The sequence below is a fragment of the Eretmochelys imbricata genome, chromosome 17, assembly GCF_965152235.1.
Source record: "Eretmochelys imbricata isolate rEreImb1 chromosome 17, rEreImb1.hap1, whole genome shotgun sequence".
NCBI lineage: Eukaryota > Metazoa > Chordata > Testudines > Cheloniidae > Eretmochelys > Eretmochelys imbricata.
The window spans coordinates 12868790-12883929 of NC_135588.1; the positions used below are offsets into that span (position 1 = coordinate 12868790).

A 15140-nucleotide genomic window follows, 5' to 3' on the forward strand; every position below is an offset into this window, starting at 1 on the left:
AGTTGGCCATCTATGGGACTGCTTCTTGTGTGTGTCAACTGGAGTCCCCGCTGTGACTATTTTCAAAGCTCAGTAAGGCTTTGCTATTCATCCTTTTTGGCTTCCCATATTCCTTTCAGATAGTTTCCCCCACCCCTTGGCTGGTTCCTGGGCCACTTTTGTTTCAAATTATAATCTTAAAACTTTTACATCATCTCACACACCTTTGAAGGTCACTTTATAAACCAGTAAAATTAATATAATAAAGATTCTTAATAGGTAAGGAAATTAATTCAACCAATATGCTTAGACAGATTCTATTGCTTTGGTATGCAAAGGACTTAAGAGTTTAATAATGTCTTCTAAGTGCACTGAACATTTAACTAAAGCAACTTGGCTGAAGCTCTATTAGCTCAGTTAATTCTTGTAGTCTGAAATCTTTCCGCAGTAACAGAATATTTTCTCTTGTGAGGTTTACCACAGTTCCAACCAAAAACAGATTGCCATTGACTTGCTGTGGGATCTTGGGTAAATCACTAATGCCAGGCCTCTGTTTCACCATCTTTAAAATGGGGATGATGCCACTTACCTGCCTTACAGGAGTGCTGAAATGCTTAATTAATGTTTGTAAAGAGTTCTGGCTTCCTTTGAAGAAAGAGGCTATGTACGTGCAAAGTATTCTTATTAGCCCAAGAGGGCTGTGTTATGATATCGCATGGCTAAACTGTCACTACAGATTAAACCATAATACTGTTCCAGAGAAACTCAAAAGTGCTGTTTTCTCAGCCACACCCCTTTCCCTCCTGCAACTTCATACCTGCAATACCCCTATTTTCAGAGGGTAACATCTGTGGGTATCTATCCTCGGCAATCAGGAAAAAATATATATACTTGATTGGGGCTGAAAGGCAAACACAGAAGCTTAATGCTTCAAATCTGAAGGTCTGGTAATGTATAATTGTACTAATATTGATACCTGTAGCAAGGCGATGACTCACCGATGCAGCGCCTCCTGCTGGTTGTCTCGGGAATTAGCTCTTCCAGCCAGAACGCCCTCTGCAGACCGGTGTCTTGCCTGCCGCTGGCCTCTGTGTCCCTCCCAGACCCCGGTGCCCCTTTACCTTGGGGTGCTGCCCCCTGGCAGTGCCCCCACATTCTGGGTCTCCCCTCCCAGGGGAACCCCCAACCCTCTATCCCCACCTTGCCTCAGTGGCTACTGCCAGTCATCCTCTAGCCCCCACTCACTGGGGCAGACTCCAGTCTGTCATGGCCACTCATCATTGGCAAGGTGGGGTTGGACCAGCTGCCTCTGCCTATTCCCAGGCTGCCCCTCTGCAGCCCCTGTACCTTTCTCTGGCCTTTAGCAAGGTCTGCAGCCTGTGGGTTTTCCAGGCTGGCCTTTCATAGGGCCAGCTTACAGGGCCAGCTGCAGCCTGACTGGGGCGTGGCCGCCTTCCCAATCAGCCTAGGCTTTTCGCTCAGCCCCAGCCCTCTCCAAGAGCTGGCTTTAACCCTTTCTGGGCCAGAGCGGGGTGACTGAATACCACTTCTCTCTCACTTGGCTGCTTTCCAAAGTGCTTTGCAAATAATTAATAACGAATTAATCCCATAACATTAATTAAATCAATCTGTACTGTGCAGAGCAGAGCAGGCAAGAATCTCCTGGGGAACATGCAGGCTTGTGAGCGTTATCTGCCCGATGAACGGTTACGTTTAGGGTCTGCAGGACCGTAAGGCCACTAGCTGTGGTTCACGCACCCACATGGCAGCGAAGCTGCCTGGCTTCCATCAGCCCCTTGTTAATAACAGTCCTGGCAATCTTAAACAGGGACATGGCAGCAGCAGCATCTCTCTCTCGCTCTCGCATCCCTCCGACCCCCCCAGTTCCTCCACCGACCACCCCAAACTGGCTTTGAAGGACCCACTGAGGGGAAACCAGTAGCAAAAAGCTCTCAGCGGCCCTTCCAAATGACAGCAGCAAGACACTGCAGACCTTCTTGGGTAGGGACAGTAGTAAGACTAGTGGGGAATAATTACATCCAAGCCTTTCCACAGAGCTTCAGGTACCAGCTTCCTTCACTTCACAGGCCCGTCCCTGCTCTGTGCCAGTTTCCTAGCTGTCTCCAGCTACCCAAGAACCTTGAGGACCTTCCACCTTCCATCTCTAGGTCTCCGCTACATCACCACAAGCCTCTTACATTAGTTCTAGGATTCTACCAGACCACTGGTTTAAGGAGGAAAAATGCCAATCTTTTGTCCTCACAGAGCTCTGATCCAGCCTACCCTGAGATACTGAATTTTGATGTCACCAGACAAGCAAAACAGATCTGCTTGAATGAGAAACTGCAGCACCGGAATCCCACTCCTCTTGAATGTTCCTAGATGGATGGAACCACTCAGCTGGTGTAAAGCACCATAGCCTCCACTGAGGTCACCAGCTGAGGAGCTGTCAAACACAGGTTTTTATGGCCAGAAAGGACGTACAATGATCTTCTAGTCTGATCTCTTGCATAGCACAGGCCGCAGAACTCCACCCATAATCGTTGCATTGGAAGAACTCGATCTTCCCTGCTGTTTAAGTGAATATTATCAAGTTCAATAGCTTGTGATGGTCACCCAATAATTTTGTGAAAGTTCCAGTTTGGCTCTGGACCCAGACTCCACGGCTCAGGCTCATCTTGAATTTAAAAGGTTGGATCCTGTAACTGAAGCAAGAATGCCGGGGTTTTCTTTAGAACGTTATTTTACCACATAGTTCAGTTGTGCGCTACCTCTGTTACAAATGATTGAAATGACTCCCAGCATGGGGAAAACATGCCTGTATCGGGAGGTAATTCCCAGCAACACAAACACCAATGCTGATAAAGACTGGAGCTTAACTTTCCAATAACTTTAACATAAATTTCCTTGTAATGAACTCTCTCCTCACAGATCAATAAAATGTACATAATCTCATCGAGAGTATTAACAGGACATTAACATCTTGGTTTTTGTTTAGCTTGAGAGCCATTTTGGGGCTTGTGTATGCTGGATTTTTAGCCACCAGCGTAGGCTAAAATGCCAGTAGAGACAAGGCCTTCGTTCACGACAGTGCTGCCAAATGACCAGACTGGTCTATGCTGCACACTTTTCACCCTAATCCCAAAACAACATGAAAAACCAAACACTTCAATAAAGCCACAACATCGTTGGGAGCCAGTTATTGTTAAAAAATTAATTCAGCCATCAGGATGCACAATTGTCTAAAATGAGTGGCTGTGCAGACTCCCGGCTGCTGACCCTGCCCTTCCTGGCACCGTCTCTTTAACAATCCTGGTTCTTCGCATTTACATAGAACTCAAAGTGCGTTAGAAAGAAGATAAATGGTATGAATGCCATTGTACAGATGTGGAAACTGAGGCCGAGAGAGAAGTGACTTACCTAAGGACACTTAGCAGGTCTTTGTCAGAGCTGATACTAGAATTCAGGTCTCCTGACTCCCAGTCTCTTGCTCTAACCACTAAAGAACACTACCTTTCTATGATTGGTTATCTTTACTAGCTGTGTCATGCCTAAAACTTGATGGCAAACTCTGGGACAGTGATTGTGTCTTCCTGTTTGTTCTGAGACATAATTAGTACTTCATAGGGTGCTATAACAATTAATAATAATAGTTAAATACAATTCCAACATGAAGTAACATTCATTTCCAAAACACATTGATTCAACTTCCTCTTTGTCATCTTGCCTTACTAGCAAAGCATCAGCTGATATACCACATGCTGCCACAACGGTCATCCTCCATTATTAGGAATCAATCAGTCTTAGGGCAACCAAATAGCAAGTGTAAAAAATCGGGAGGGGGTGGAAGGTAATAGGTGCCTACATAAGACAAAGCCCCCAAAACAAGGACTGTTTGTGTAAAATCAGGACATCTGGGCAGTGGTCACCCTAATCAGTCTCTCCATCACTCCAATCTCATTCTGCCGCTGCCCTCTACTGGAGAAATTAAAACTGCTCAATTATACATCATAGACCCGAAAACTGGAAACGAGATTTGGAGGCCTGTACTTTTGGAGTAGGAGGATTTAAGTTCTATTCCCGCCCCCCACTATAAAAGTTCCAAGGAGTCATGGTGTATATACACTTGTTCAGTTTTTGAAAGGAAGTTTTCTCAGCAGTGCTCTGTAGGCCAGAGATAGTCAAGAGGGGGTCACCTGCCGTTGTCTGAGGAGTTGTGAGTTTGTTCCCATTGCCAGTGTCTGATTAAATGGATTCACTCAGCCACTTGCAGGCAACCATTCCACCCGTCCATTTTAGCTACCACCAACAGCACATAAAGAAATCCACTATTTCTATGCTGCACACTTTGAAGCACCATGGAACCCAGCACCTGATCTGAGGACCTGTGGGCGTGGCTGAAAGTTACACGTAGGAAGATTTGGGATGACAAATCAGAAAAAGGCTCAGAATCTCTGCTTTAGGTGAGCATACTACCCTAGCACTTCCCCTCAGTACCACCACCTCCCTCTGCTGAAACACTATGGCTAAAAGTATTAAACAGGTTGGGTACAGAATACAGTTTGTACAATTTGGATTAAGTGTTATTCCTTCTATAACACCTTTCACTGCAGGATCCCATAGCACTTAAAACTAATTAAGCCCAATGACTTCTTATATTTATTTTACAGAAGGAAAACAGAGGAGTAAGGAGATTGAGAGACTTGTCCCAAGTTGCAAAGACTCAGTGACAGATCCAGAAACAAAACCTCTCAATCCCTATTCCCAGTGAGTCACCTGCTTTAACCATTAGGGAACACTACTTGCTCCTAAAAGGGAAAATAATTACAGATTATAACTGGATCCATCAAGGGGCATGTGGATGTATCAACAGTTTTGGAAATAGCATTAAAAACACAACAGTTTGCAGTTAAATCAATTCTTACAAAGCATGTGTTTAAATACAAGTCTGCATGTTTCATTTGTGTAACGTGAAACATTTATTGGGATTAGAATGTGCTGTTCGTAGAGCTGGCATGATAAAGGTATTACCTCAGGGAGACAGAGACAATAGAGAGAGAGAATGCAGTCACAGAAAATGCAATACAGAATAAATGTGAGGGTTTCAAATCAGTATCTAGATTATACGCAGCCATGAATGGGGCTTAGTTTATTCATTAAACTAAGATTCCAACCTTGTTCCCATTGACGCCAATGGGCTGGGCCCAACCAATGTAAATGGGCAAACTGTTCTAGACTTTGGGCCAAGTTAAAGTCAGCAGAGTGATAGCAGGAATGAATCTGGCCCACTGAATGGAATAAAAAACATGAGTGCAAGTCTGTGATCATACGGTAACTCATGAGGTCAACCAAGTCTGTGTCATGCTCTTGGCATCTCATACAAGCCTCCTTTGGAAGACAAACCATTATCAAAGATGCAAAGCCTGAAGACTTTGACACAGGACAGCTTCAACATACCTGCAGTGATTTCAGGCTGCAAGTTACTAATGCGACAGCATGTATGACACAATGCAAGATTCTGCTGCATCCCAGCCTCTCAATGTCCTTCATGCCAAAGAAGATTTTCCACTGGATTCCTGCTAATAATAATACAATTTTTTGTCTCCTGGCTAGTTGTATTACGGTAGTCCCTGGAGCACCCAGCTGAGATTGGTGGCCTGTTGCACAAGGCACTGTACAAACACAAAGAAAAGGATCATCCCAAAAAACTTAAATAGTCTAAATTGACAACAATTTAAATAAAGGGTGGAAGGGGAAACAGAGGCACAGACGGGTTAAGTGATTTGCCCAAGATCACACAGCAGGTCAAGAATTAGAACCCAAGTCTTCTGTGGCCTATTCAATGCCCTCTCTATTAGTCCACACTGCCATTCAACTGCTAGCTGGAATGCAAAGCATCCTTCAACCTCTGGGTCAAAGAGCTGTAAGGGAAGATATTGTGCAGATATGGGGGAGGGGAAGCAACACAGACATTGACTAAACACTGATCTTATTTCAGCCCTTCCCGTCTCTCATAGCAATGTTGTGATAAATGCACAGCTCAGCCTTTGGATGGGCATGGACACGTAAATGAACCTGGCTGTTTTCCCTCAGACCATCCCTCAGAACATAAACTACGAAAGTCACAAGGCTAGCAGGAACTCCCGTGCAGCACACATGCTAAGGTTTGTGACCAGTCAACTGATTTCTGGTTTTATTCTTCTATTTTAAAATACCAAAATGCAAGAGGGTTTTTGACAGTTAAATCGTAAACTCTCCAAGAGAGCGGTTTCTACAGCCTAAGTGCTGTCGGAACCAAAGCTTTCAATCTTCCCAGGCCCACTTGTGAGATAAAGAACAGAAATGAGGAATACAAAAAAAAAAATATTGCAAGGGAAGAAGCTAGAAATGGTATGGGATGTGCTTCTTTAATATGTATAGCTTCCTACACCTTCAAGATTAAGGACCATATTTTTCAGAACTCCTCGTCCAGTTGTGTGCTTTGTGTATACATGCACATAGCAAGCTAGAAGAATGGGCTGCAGGCTGGCTGCCTGGACGAGCAGCAGGACTCCAGACAGCTAAGCCTGCTGGCGGGGACTCGGGGAGCAAGAAGCTCCTGGCTGGCTGCTAGGGACTGAGTAAGGACTGAGCCTGGGGAGGGCTACAGAAAGATAGTGTTTCCAGGGAGGAAGCCCTGGGGATACAGCCTCAGACCTGGGCTGGACTACTTGAAGACCGTGCGACTCAGCCAGAGGGCTGAGCCACTGAAAACCCACCTGATAACCACTGAAAGGGGTCTCCAAACCTAAAGAACGCAGACACGCCCCATCAGAAGGGGGAACTTGCGAGAGGTGGGCTGCCAACCATGTTACAGAGACAAAAGATTGACAGACAGATTGGGGTATGCAAGGAAACAATGACAAGGAAACAATGTGCAAGGAAACAATTGGTCAGCATAACAGGCAGCGATCTCAGGATAGCAGCTATCTAACCGTTACGATTTTTGTAGGCATCATGGCAAAGGACAATTTTGAGGAGGGTTTTGAAGGAAGATGATGTTAGTTTTTTGGGATCTTTAGAGGGGGCTGCTCCTAAGCATCAGGAGCAGCAGAAGAGAAAGCACAAAAGGTGTTTTGTTTGTTTTAAATTTAACAAGTGGGTGGTGGCAGGCATCACAGGCTGACTGGCAGCAAAAGTCAGCATCTCATAGCAAACGAGAGATGCATATGTAGGGTGAAAAGTGGGGAAAAAAGCAGCTTACATTGGACCCAATGAGAAGGGAGAGCCAGTGAAGAGATGCATGGAGAGGGGTGCCATGGTCAAAGCACTGGGCTAGAAAAATGATCTTTGCAGCAGCATTCTGAATTGACATTTAGTAGCACTTGAATGGGTCGGTTTAGAAGGTAAATTATCTGTAGAGCCATAAATGCATTACCTGAGACACCTTATTACTTGATATCTCAGTTTCTGTAGAAACATACTTAAAACAAGATCACTGTCATTTTTTATTCCACTTTCTCTTTAGCCCCTCTCCTAAAGCTCTTGTCCATGGCCCTGCTCATTTTTCACTTTGACTACTGTAAGTCTCTGTCCCATCCTATCTCCAGTCTGTCCAGAACATTAGACCACAGTTAACTTCATCTCCTCACAATTTGCCCCCCTCTTTGAATCCCTTCACTAGCCTGCTGTCTTTAACAGCAACAACATCAAACCCATCCTCACCTTTGAGACCCTACATAACCTTACCCAGCCTACACCTCTGCTTTAATTTCCTTTTACTCCTCTGCCAAGTTCTCCCTTTACTGTCTCTTTCACCATCTCACTCTCTTGTTTTCATGCCTTTTTTCATGCTGTCCCCTCTGCTTGGAAACATCTACCAAATTCTTCTCTATTAAGTGCGCTCTCTCTTTTCTTTCTTCAAAATCCTCCTCTTTCAGAAATCCTACTTTATTTTCTGCAGCAGTATTTCTGACACCCTCCTTTACCTAAACTTCTGTGATATGTTTCATCCGGTCTCTCAGGCCCAGAGTCAGCAAGGTACTTAAGCATGTTGCTAACTTTAAAAAAGTGGGTAGTCTCATTAAAGTTAATAGGATTATAAAAATGCTTACAGTTAAGCAAATGTTTAAGTATTTTGCTGAATCAGGGTCTCAGAGTGTAAGTTCTTTGGGGCAGGGAATGTGTATTGCTCTCTGTTTTATAACCCAGCATACACTTGCAGTACTAGATAACAGATTAGCAGTAAAAAAATAAGATACTGATCAGCTCTTTCATGTAACGTACAGCACACCAGAAGATGATATCACACATGAGGTAATATTTGTTTTCCATAAACCATTTGTGTCTCAGGATCATGGCTTCCAAGTAATAATCGGAGTGAAAACAAGCATGAAGCAAGAGCCATTTATAGTTCCAGAATCCACCGCCTGTATTTGTGCATTCAGAAAATACAGGCAGCAGGTTAAAACAAAATGCAGAGGTTGGAACCCTAGATAATCTTTCACAGAATATCGTTTGGCAAAATAGTTCCAAGAAAATGATCATTTTTGTGTCTTCACTGAGAGAAGTAGTCTATTCTTGTATTTGTACAAAAGTAAATATTTTTATTCACCTGGAAGTGATTTATTGTTAAGTACATTAAATAAAAGGGCAGTTTATTAGAAATCCAAACAACACATTTTCAACTTTCAACATAAAACCACACTGACTTTGGCACAGATATATCATGATAACAAATCAACAATTTCCCACGTGGAACAACCAGCTTAAGAAAGTGGTTAAAATACTCACTTGTATTTTAAAGGGACTTGTGATTTTGCTTCTGTTTGCTCTGTTAGTTTTATAATGACATTTCATGAGCTGGCTTTTAGAAAATACAATAAATTCTAAAAGACATGGCCCATCCCTGCAAGCTGCCGAGCACCAGTAATGACCCATAAGAGCCAAAAAGGTTAATTTTAAAACAAATTTAAAAATGTACCTTTCAGTAGTCTGACAGTCCATTAAGTATTTTGGAGGGCTTCCCCTCCACCCTCTATGAATATTTACATTTATTTAACAAAAAGAACTCGGAACTTTCTTTTTAACAGCATAATCACTGTACCTTGTGCTAACACACACCTTGGCTTTCAGCCTTAGAATTTATTAACCTTATAGTTATACACTTCCTAAAGATAGCAGTAGTTGTGATTTCTACTTCAATAGCACCTTCCATCTTAGTACCTCAGAGAATCTTACAAATATTTATGAACTGAGCATTACGACACTCCTGTGAAGCATTCTACTTTACATAAGGGAAAACGGAGGCAGAGCAATGGTAAATTATTTGCCCAATGTCACAAACACAGGCTGTGAAAGAGCTGGAAACAGAAATCAGATATTCTGACTCCCACTGCTATCAACCACAAAATTCCTAGGAGTTTTTTTCAAACTTTTTATTTCGGCTTTTAACATATTATAATGACTGGTACAATTTTTGTTTGCAGACATAGCATAAGAAGAAACAGCGTTGCCTGTACCATATATGTATGATCTGTGATTTAATGATCTTTAACACTTTCAACATTAAGTGCTTGATCCTGTGGTCAGAAAAAACTATTGACTTCAGTGATTTTGCTTGAGCAAGGGCTGACCCTCATTAAACTTCTGAAAACAAAATAGGGAAATTCACAGTTAAGGCTGTCATGTCATCATTAACTCACCCAGGTGTGCCATGACAGCATAGCTCATGTGGACTGTGCAATCTTCTACGTTAGACCAGGGGTGGGTAAACTACGGCCTGCAGGCTGGATCTGGCCCCTCAGAGCTTTGGATCCGGCCCGCAGGATTGCCCCCCATGGTACTGCAGGCCCCCTGCCACTCTCAGAAGTACCTGGCACCACGTCCCTGGGGCCTGGGTGGGGAGGGAGGGGAAGAGGGCTCCATGCATTGCCCTTGCCTCCAGGCCCCAATGGGAACAGGGAGCCACAGCCCATGAGAGCTTTGGGGGAGGTACCTGGAGGCGTGGCAAGGGCAGCACACAGAGCCCTGTGCCCCCCACTCCCCCAGGGGACGCGCAGGGACATGGAGCCTGCCCCTGGCCCCAGTGTGCGCCGCTGCCACCCCGGAGTCACTTTAGGTAAGCGGTGCCAAGCCGGAGCCCAAACCCCTCCTGCACCCCGTCCCCCACAACCCCCTGCCTTGAGCCCCCTGCCTGCACCTCGCACCCCTCCTCCCTGCCCTCAGCCCCCTGCTGCACTGTGCACCCCAACCCCCTGCCCTGAGCCCCCGCCGCACCCCACACGCCTCTTGCACCCCAACTCCCTGTCCTGAGCCCTATCGCACCCTGAACCCCTCCTGCACCCCAACCCCCAGCCCTGAGCCGTCGCATCCCGCACCTCTCCTGCACCCCAACCCCGTGCCCTGAGCTCCCTCCCAGTCTGCACCCCTCCTGCACCCCTGCCCTGAGCCCCCTCCTGCACCTCAACCCCCTTCTGAGCCCCCTCATACACCCTGTACCCCTCCTCTGCCTCAATCCCTTGCCCTGAGCCCGTTCCTGCACACTGCACCCCCTCCCACACCCCAACCCTCTGCCCCAGCCCTGCATACAATTTCCCCACCCAGATGTGGCCCTCGGCCCAAAAAGTCTGCCCACGCCTGTGTTAGACCTAGACAACAGGTGATTTCAAAGGAAAACAGCAGCCTTATACTTATAAATTTTTTTGTTTGTATTACTGAGAACCCTAACTTCATGGGCCAGATCCTCAACTGGTGTGAATCAGCATCACTCTCTTGACTTTGATGGGATTCTGTCCATTTACATCAGCTGAGGATCTGGCCCTATATTTAAAATAAGCATAGGGTCATATCAGAGGTGTCCTTGAGACTAGTTACCATATCAATACAGCCTTTACATTCCTCCACTTCCATGGTATAACCCTAAAGATATTAGTAGTTATAAGGATCTATTATTACTACTGATCTTATATGGATATTAAACAGTTTTTAAACTTTATTCTAACTGTGTACTGATACCCTGAAATGGCTTCTTCCACACACAATTTGCACTGCATTGTAAACTGCACTCTGAAAAACAGTTGAGTAATTCAAAAACATATGAAATCAATTATAATTATAGTGTATTGCTATGATAATGAGAACACTGCCAGCTGCATATACCCTCCTCAAAAAAGAACAGCTGTTACATGGGTAATGGAAAAAAAGAATATTCAAGCATAACGTTTATTTTCACTATTTCACAAACTGCTGTATTATGAAGCCACTTACTATCTTTCTCACATCTCAAAACAGGCTGACATGAGAGCTCTCCTTTGATTTATGTTTCTTATAAACAACTGTTGCTCATATGATTTACACAACAAAACATTAACGTACTGTACAACGATGTCACACAAGATTAAGCCCTGGGTGAAAAACCCCAGACATGGTCTTTGCAATCAGAAAGTTTAGCTGGTTCTTTTCTCATTAAGCTTTTGATGATGTTGCCAACTTAGGTTCAGATGCTGTCTATTCTGGGTCACCTTCTTCTTCAGCTGCCATTGTCGCCTGTCTCTGCAGCTCTTCCTCTGGGTTCCCTGGAAGAATGCTGGAAAGTGTATGAAGAAGTGACTCAATTTGCTCTTCTGTTAGTCTTTCTTCACTTTCCTCTACCATCTGCAAATCCAAAACAACCTACTGTCATTGTAAAATCCACACTTCCTACTCACCTCCAGAGGGAAGATTTACCCAGTTAGGAGGTGCTGCATTAACTGGACATTACACATTGTCTGAGCTCATTATGCAAACTTTTGCTTTTAAAAAGCTGAATCTTGATGATAAAAAATGTACTGCGGAATGATAGTTGCTCCATAGTTATGATGGGAACTAGCTCTCCACACTATAAGCCAGATTTGTAAGACCCCCATCTTCTCCAAAAAGAAACTTATTTTCTAAAGTGTCGCTTTCCATATGTCATCCCAGGGTACATTAGTATTTTTAAAGAAAATGTGTTAAAAATGAGCCAGTTTTAAAGTTATAATGTTATGAACATTTGGCAGAAGTTTCTTTTGGACATTTTTCTAAGACTTTGGGCTCAGGACCTCCCTAACGTGACTTGGCATAACATTGTCAAAAAATGTCTGAGTGACTTAGGTGCCTAAAGTTAATAGGCGTAAGCGCTTAAGTGCTTAGATCATTTTTGAAAAAGGAACTTAGGTGCTTTTGCAAATGTTGTCTTTGGTATAGAGATTCCAAATTTCTTTTTTTTCCTGTTAGCCTGTGGAGGAAAGAAATGCCTTTTAGGTTTTATTTGTTTGTTTTTAGGGGTGTTATTTTTAAATAAACATTTTGGGGGGATTTTTAAGAGCGCTCAGCACTGGTCTCTGTTCTGACTGAAATCAATGGGAGTCTTTGCCATGCTTCAAAGGGAACAGTTAGGCCAATACTGAATGCTTTGCAGAGTCCCATCTTTACGGTTTTTCTTTTTATTCATAAAAAGTTTAACTATTCATTCAACACACTGCACTAGCAGAAAACTTAGGGAGCTCTGCCATACGCTAAGGCCCACTAAGTACTTAATTTTGAAACAGTTCGCTCTAAAGGAGTGAGCAGTATATTAATTCTCCTGCATGCATTCAACAACATATTATTATTTTAGAACACAACACAGGGGGATATAGTACTGGCAACGTGGGAGGGTGTAACTTGCATGGGTTGATAGCAAGTTTGGAGACACATATGGCAGGAAGAAAATGGCTGCATCTCTTAACTATTCACTTCCAGACTGTCATACTTTTGATTTTTTTTCTGAAGTTAAAATTTCCATGGGAATTATAAATGATATCTTGGGGGCCACTCATATCTGTTGACACAATAAGCTAGATCCACAAAGGGATTTGGGCACCTAATTGCCATTTTAGGCACCTAAATCCAAAATTAAGATCCTCAAAACTTTGAAACTTTTTTCAGTTTACTTTTCCTTGCTAAAGCAACTGAAAAGGCTTGAATTCAAACAACTGACCTGTCATCCTATTACTAACAGTGCTGTAGAAAGAGAGATTGGTCTACCTGGTTGTGCACCATATTATAGTGTTACATTATCAATTAGTAAGTATTATTGTAGGGCCAGAGCCCTATTGGGTTAGGCACTGTACAAACATACAAAAAGAAACAGATCTTTTGCTCCTTAGAGAGCCAAAGCTAGTTAAAACTGAATGATTAATTTCTCAGTGCTAATGATAGTGCATTAATTGTCCAGAGTGTTGTTTCATTTGGTAAACTGTAGTGTTTAATCCTGCTGCAACTCCTCATGTGAATAGTCATGCTGACATTAATAATAATACTTGAATAAGGAAATCTTGTAGGACTGGTTGATTCCAAACAGTGACTTAAGCATGCACCCTCGTTCTTCTTTAGAAGTTCTTATATATTGGAATGGGGCCAACACACAAAGTCTTTGTGTTTGGGATGGGCTGAGCGCTTGCTATTGAGGTCCATTCTTCTGCAGAGGTGCAGTATAACCAAAGAGTTCAAGGATCAAAAGAATAAACTAGAAAATTAGATTTCCTCCCCAGCAAAAAAAAAAAAAAAACAGCAAGTGTAATGACATGAAATGTATTATGCAATTAGAAAACAGAAAAGTAACATGTTAAAGGAGAAATGCAAAAGATTAAGCATGACCGAGATACAGACAAAGAGACAAATGCAAAGGAGTCAAATAAAAACATCAAACCAAGGAAACAGAAGGAGATTCAGTGGCTCATTCTAAGTGCTCCAGACTTTAGCACACAGTCTTCTGATTTACACACAGGCTCCTGATTTACAAGACGACAAAATGCTCCCTGATTACTGTATAGTAGTCTCTCGAGGAAACACTAACCTCGCAGAAAAAATAATATAGAAGGAAAAACACAAAAGGAGGGAAAGAAACAAACATTTTAAGTACTAACATTTATATCTAAAGGTTCACAAACAAAGGAACAAATACCAAATCATTTATGGATTATAAAGCAGTCCTGCTAACCTCTATCCTGCAACTAGCTAAAGTTGTAAAAGCAACAAATACAAACTCTAAGCAGAAGGGAATGCAAAACTTTACGCTGGGAAAAATAATATTTTTTTTGGTCAATGAATTATATATAGTGTATTTATTGGCAGGACCACACAATCCAAATGGAGATAGATTACCTCAGCAAATGATGCCACGTCGACAGCATGGCATAGTCAGCCAACATTTCAATTGGACTGGACATTTTTAATAAAAAGAAAAGGAGTACTTGTGGCACCTTCGAGACTAACCAATTTATTTGAGCATGAGCTTTCGTGAGCTACAGCTCACTTCATCAGATGCTATGTTCTCCGTGTTTATATTGTGTTTGGAGATACAGGTGGGCTTTAAAAAAGCTTCATGTGACTAGTGTAAAGCACCTGTCATTACAGTAACAGTAACATGTTAAAAAACACTCTCCAATACAACCAGACAGACACGTGTCTCTCTCAAGGCTCAGAGTAAGAACCTAATTAAAATCAAAGTGGAAGAAATGCAATAAATCATAGTGTCTATGCTACTGGTTCTAATAAATAATTCCAAAGATGCTGCTGCATTTCAGCACTCACCTTTTCGCTACCGTAAATCATTGTAAAATCTCTCTGTCGCGGATGCTGTAGCATACGAGTTGCATTTGTATTGTGACAAAGTTCCTCCTCTGCCTTGGTGGTTCCTGCGCTTATTGGCAGATTTTCTCACCTCAGAGGCTCACGGCAGCCCTCAGTTTGGCCACTTTCGTGGCTCAAATCTGCCATTCACTCAGTTAGCCTCATCACTGGCCAGCATGGGCAAAGGAAGAAGAACAATCCCCACAGTCTGCTGATCCACCTAGTAGATCGGGGAAAAGGCCAGAGACCTTCCCCTCTGGTGGAACCCACAGTCCAGGTCAACTCCTCCGGTATCAAGTAGGGAGTTGGGAGGATGGGGGGAACCCAGGCCTGCCCTCTACTCCGGGATCCAGCCCAGGGCCCTGTTGATTGCAGCTGTCTACAGTGGCTCCTGTAACAGCTGTGTGACAGCTACAACTCCCTGGGCTACTTCCCCATGGCCTCCTCCCAATACCTTCTTTATTCTCACCACGGGACCTTCCTCCTGATGTCTGATAATGCTTGTACTTCTCAGTCTTCCAGTAATACGCCTTCTCACTCTCAGCTTC

General features: G+C 43.3%; 1 protein-coding gene across 3 annotated transcripts in view; it reads right to left on the minus strand.

Annotated features, from left to right (window-relative positions):
- Positions 1 to 10653: 10653 nt before the first annotated feature.
- The window catches only part of CRCP (CGRP receptor component), a 41642-nt gene continuing 37155 nt past the window's right edge, over positions 10654 to 15140 (minus strand). For all 3 annotated transcript variants that reach the window (XM_077836627.1, XM_077836626.1, XM_077836625.1), the window contains one exon: positions 10654 to 11613. In XM_077836627.1, the coding sequence (XP_077692753.1) occupies positions 11467 to 11613 (147 nt within the window). In that variant the 3' untranslated portion in view covers positions 10654 to 11466. The remainder of the gene's footprint in view (positions 11614 to 15140) is intronic.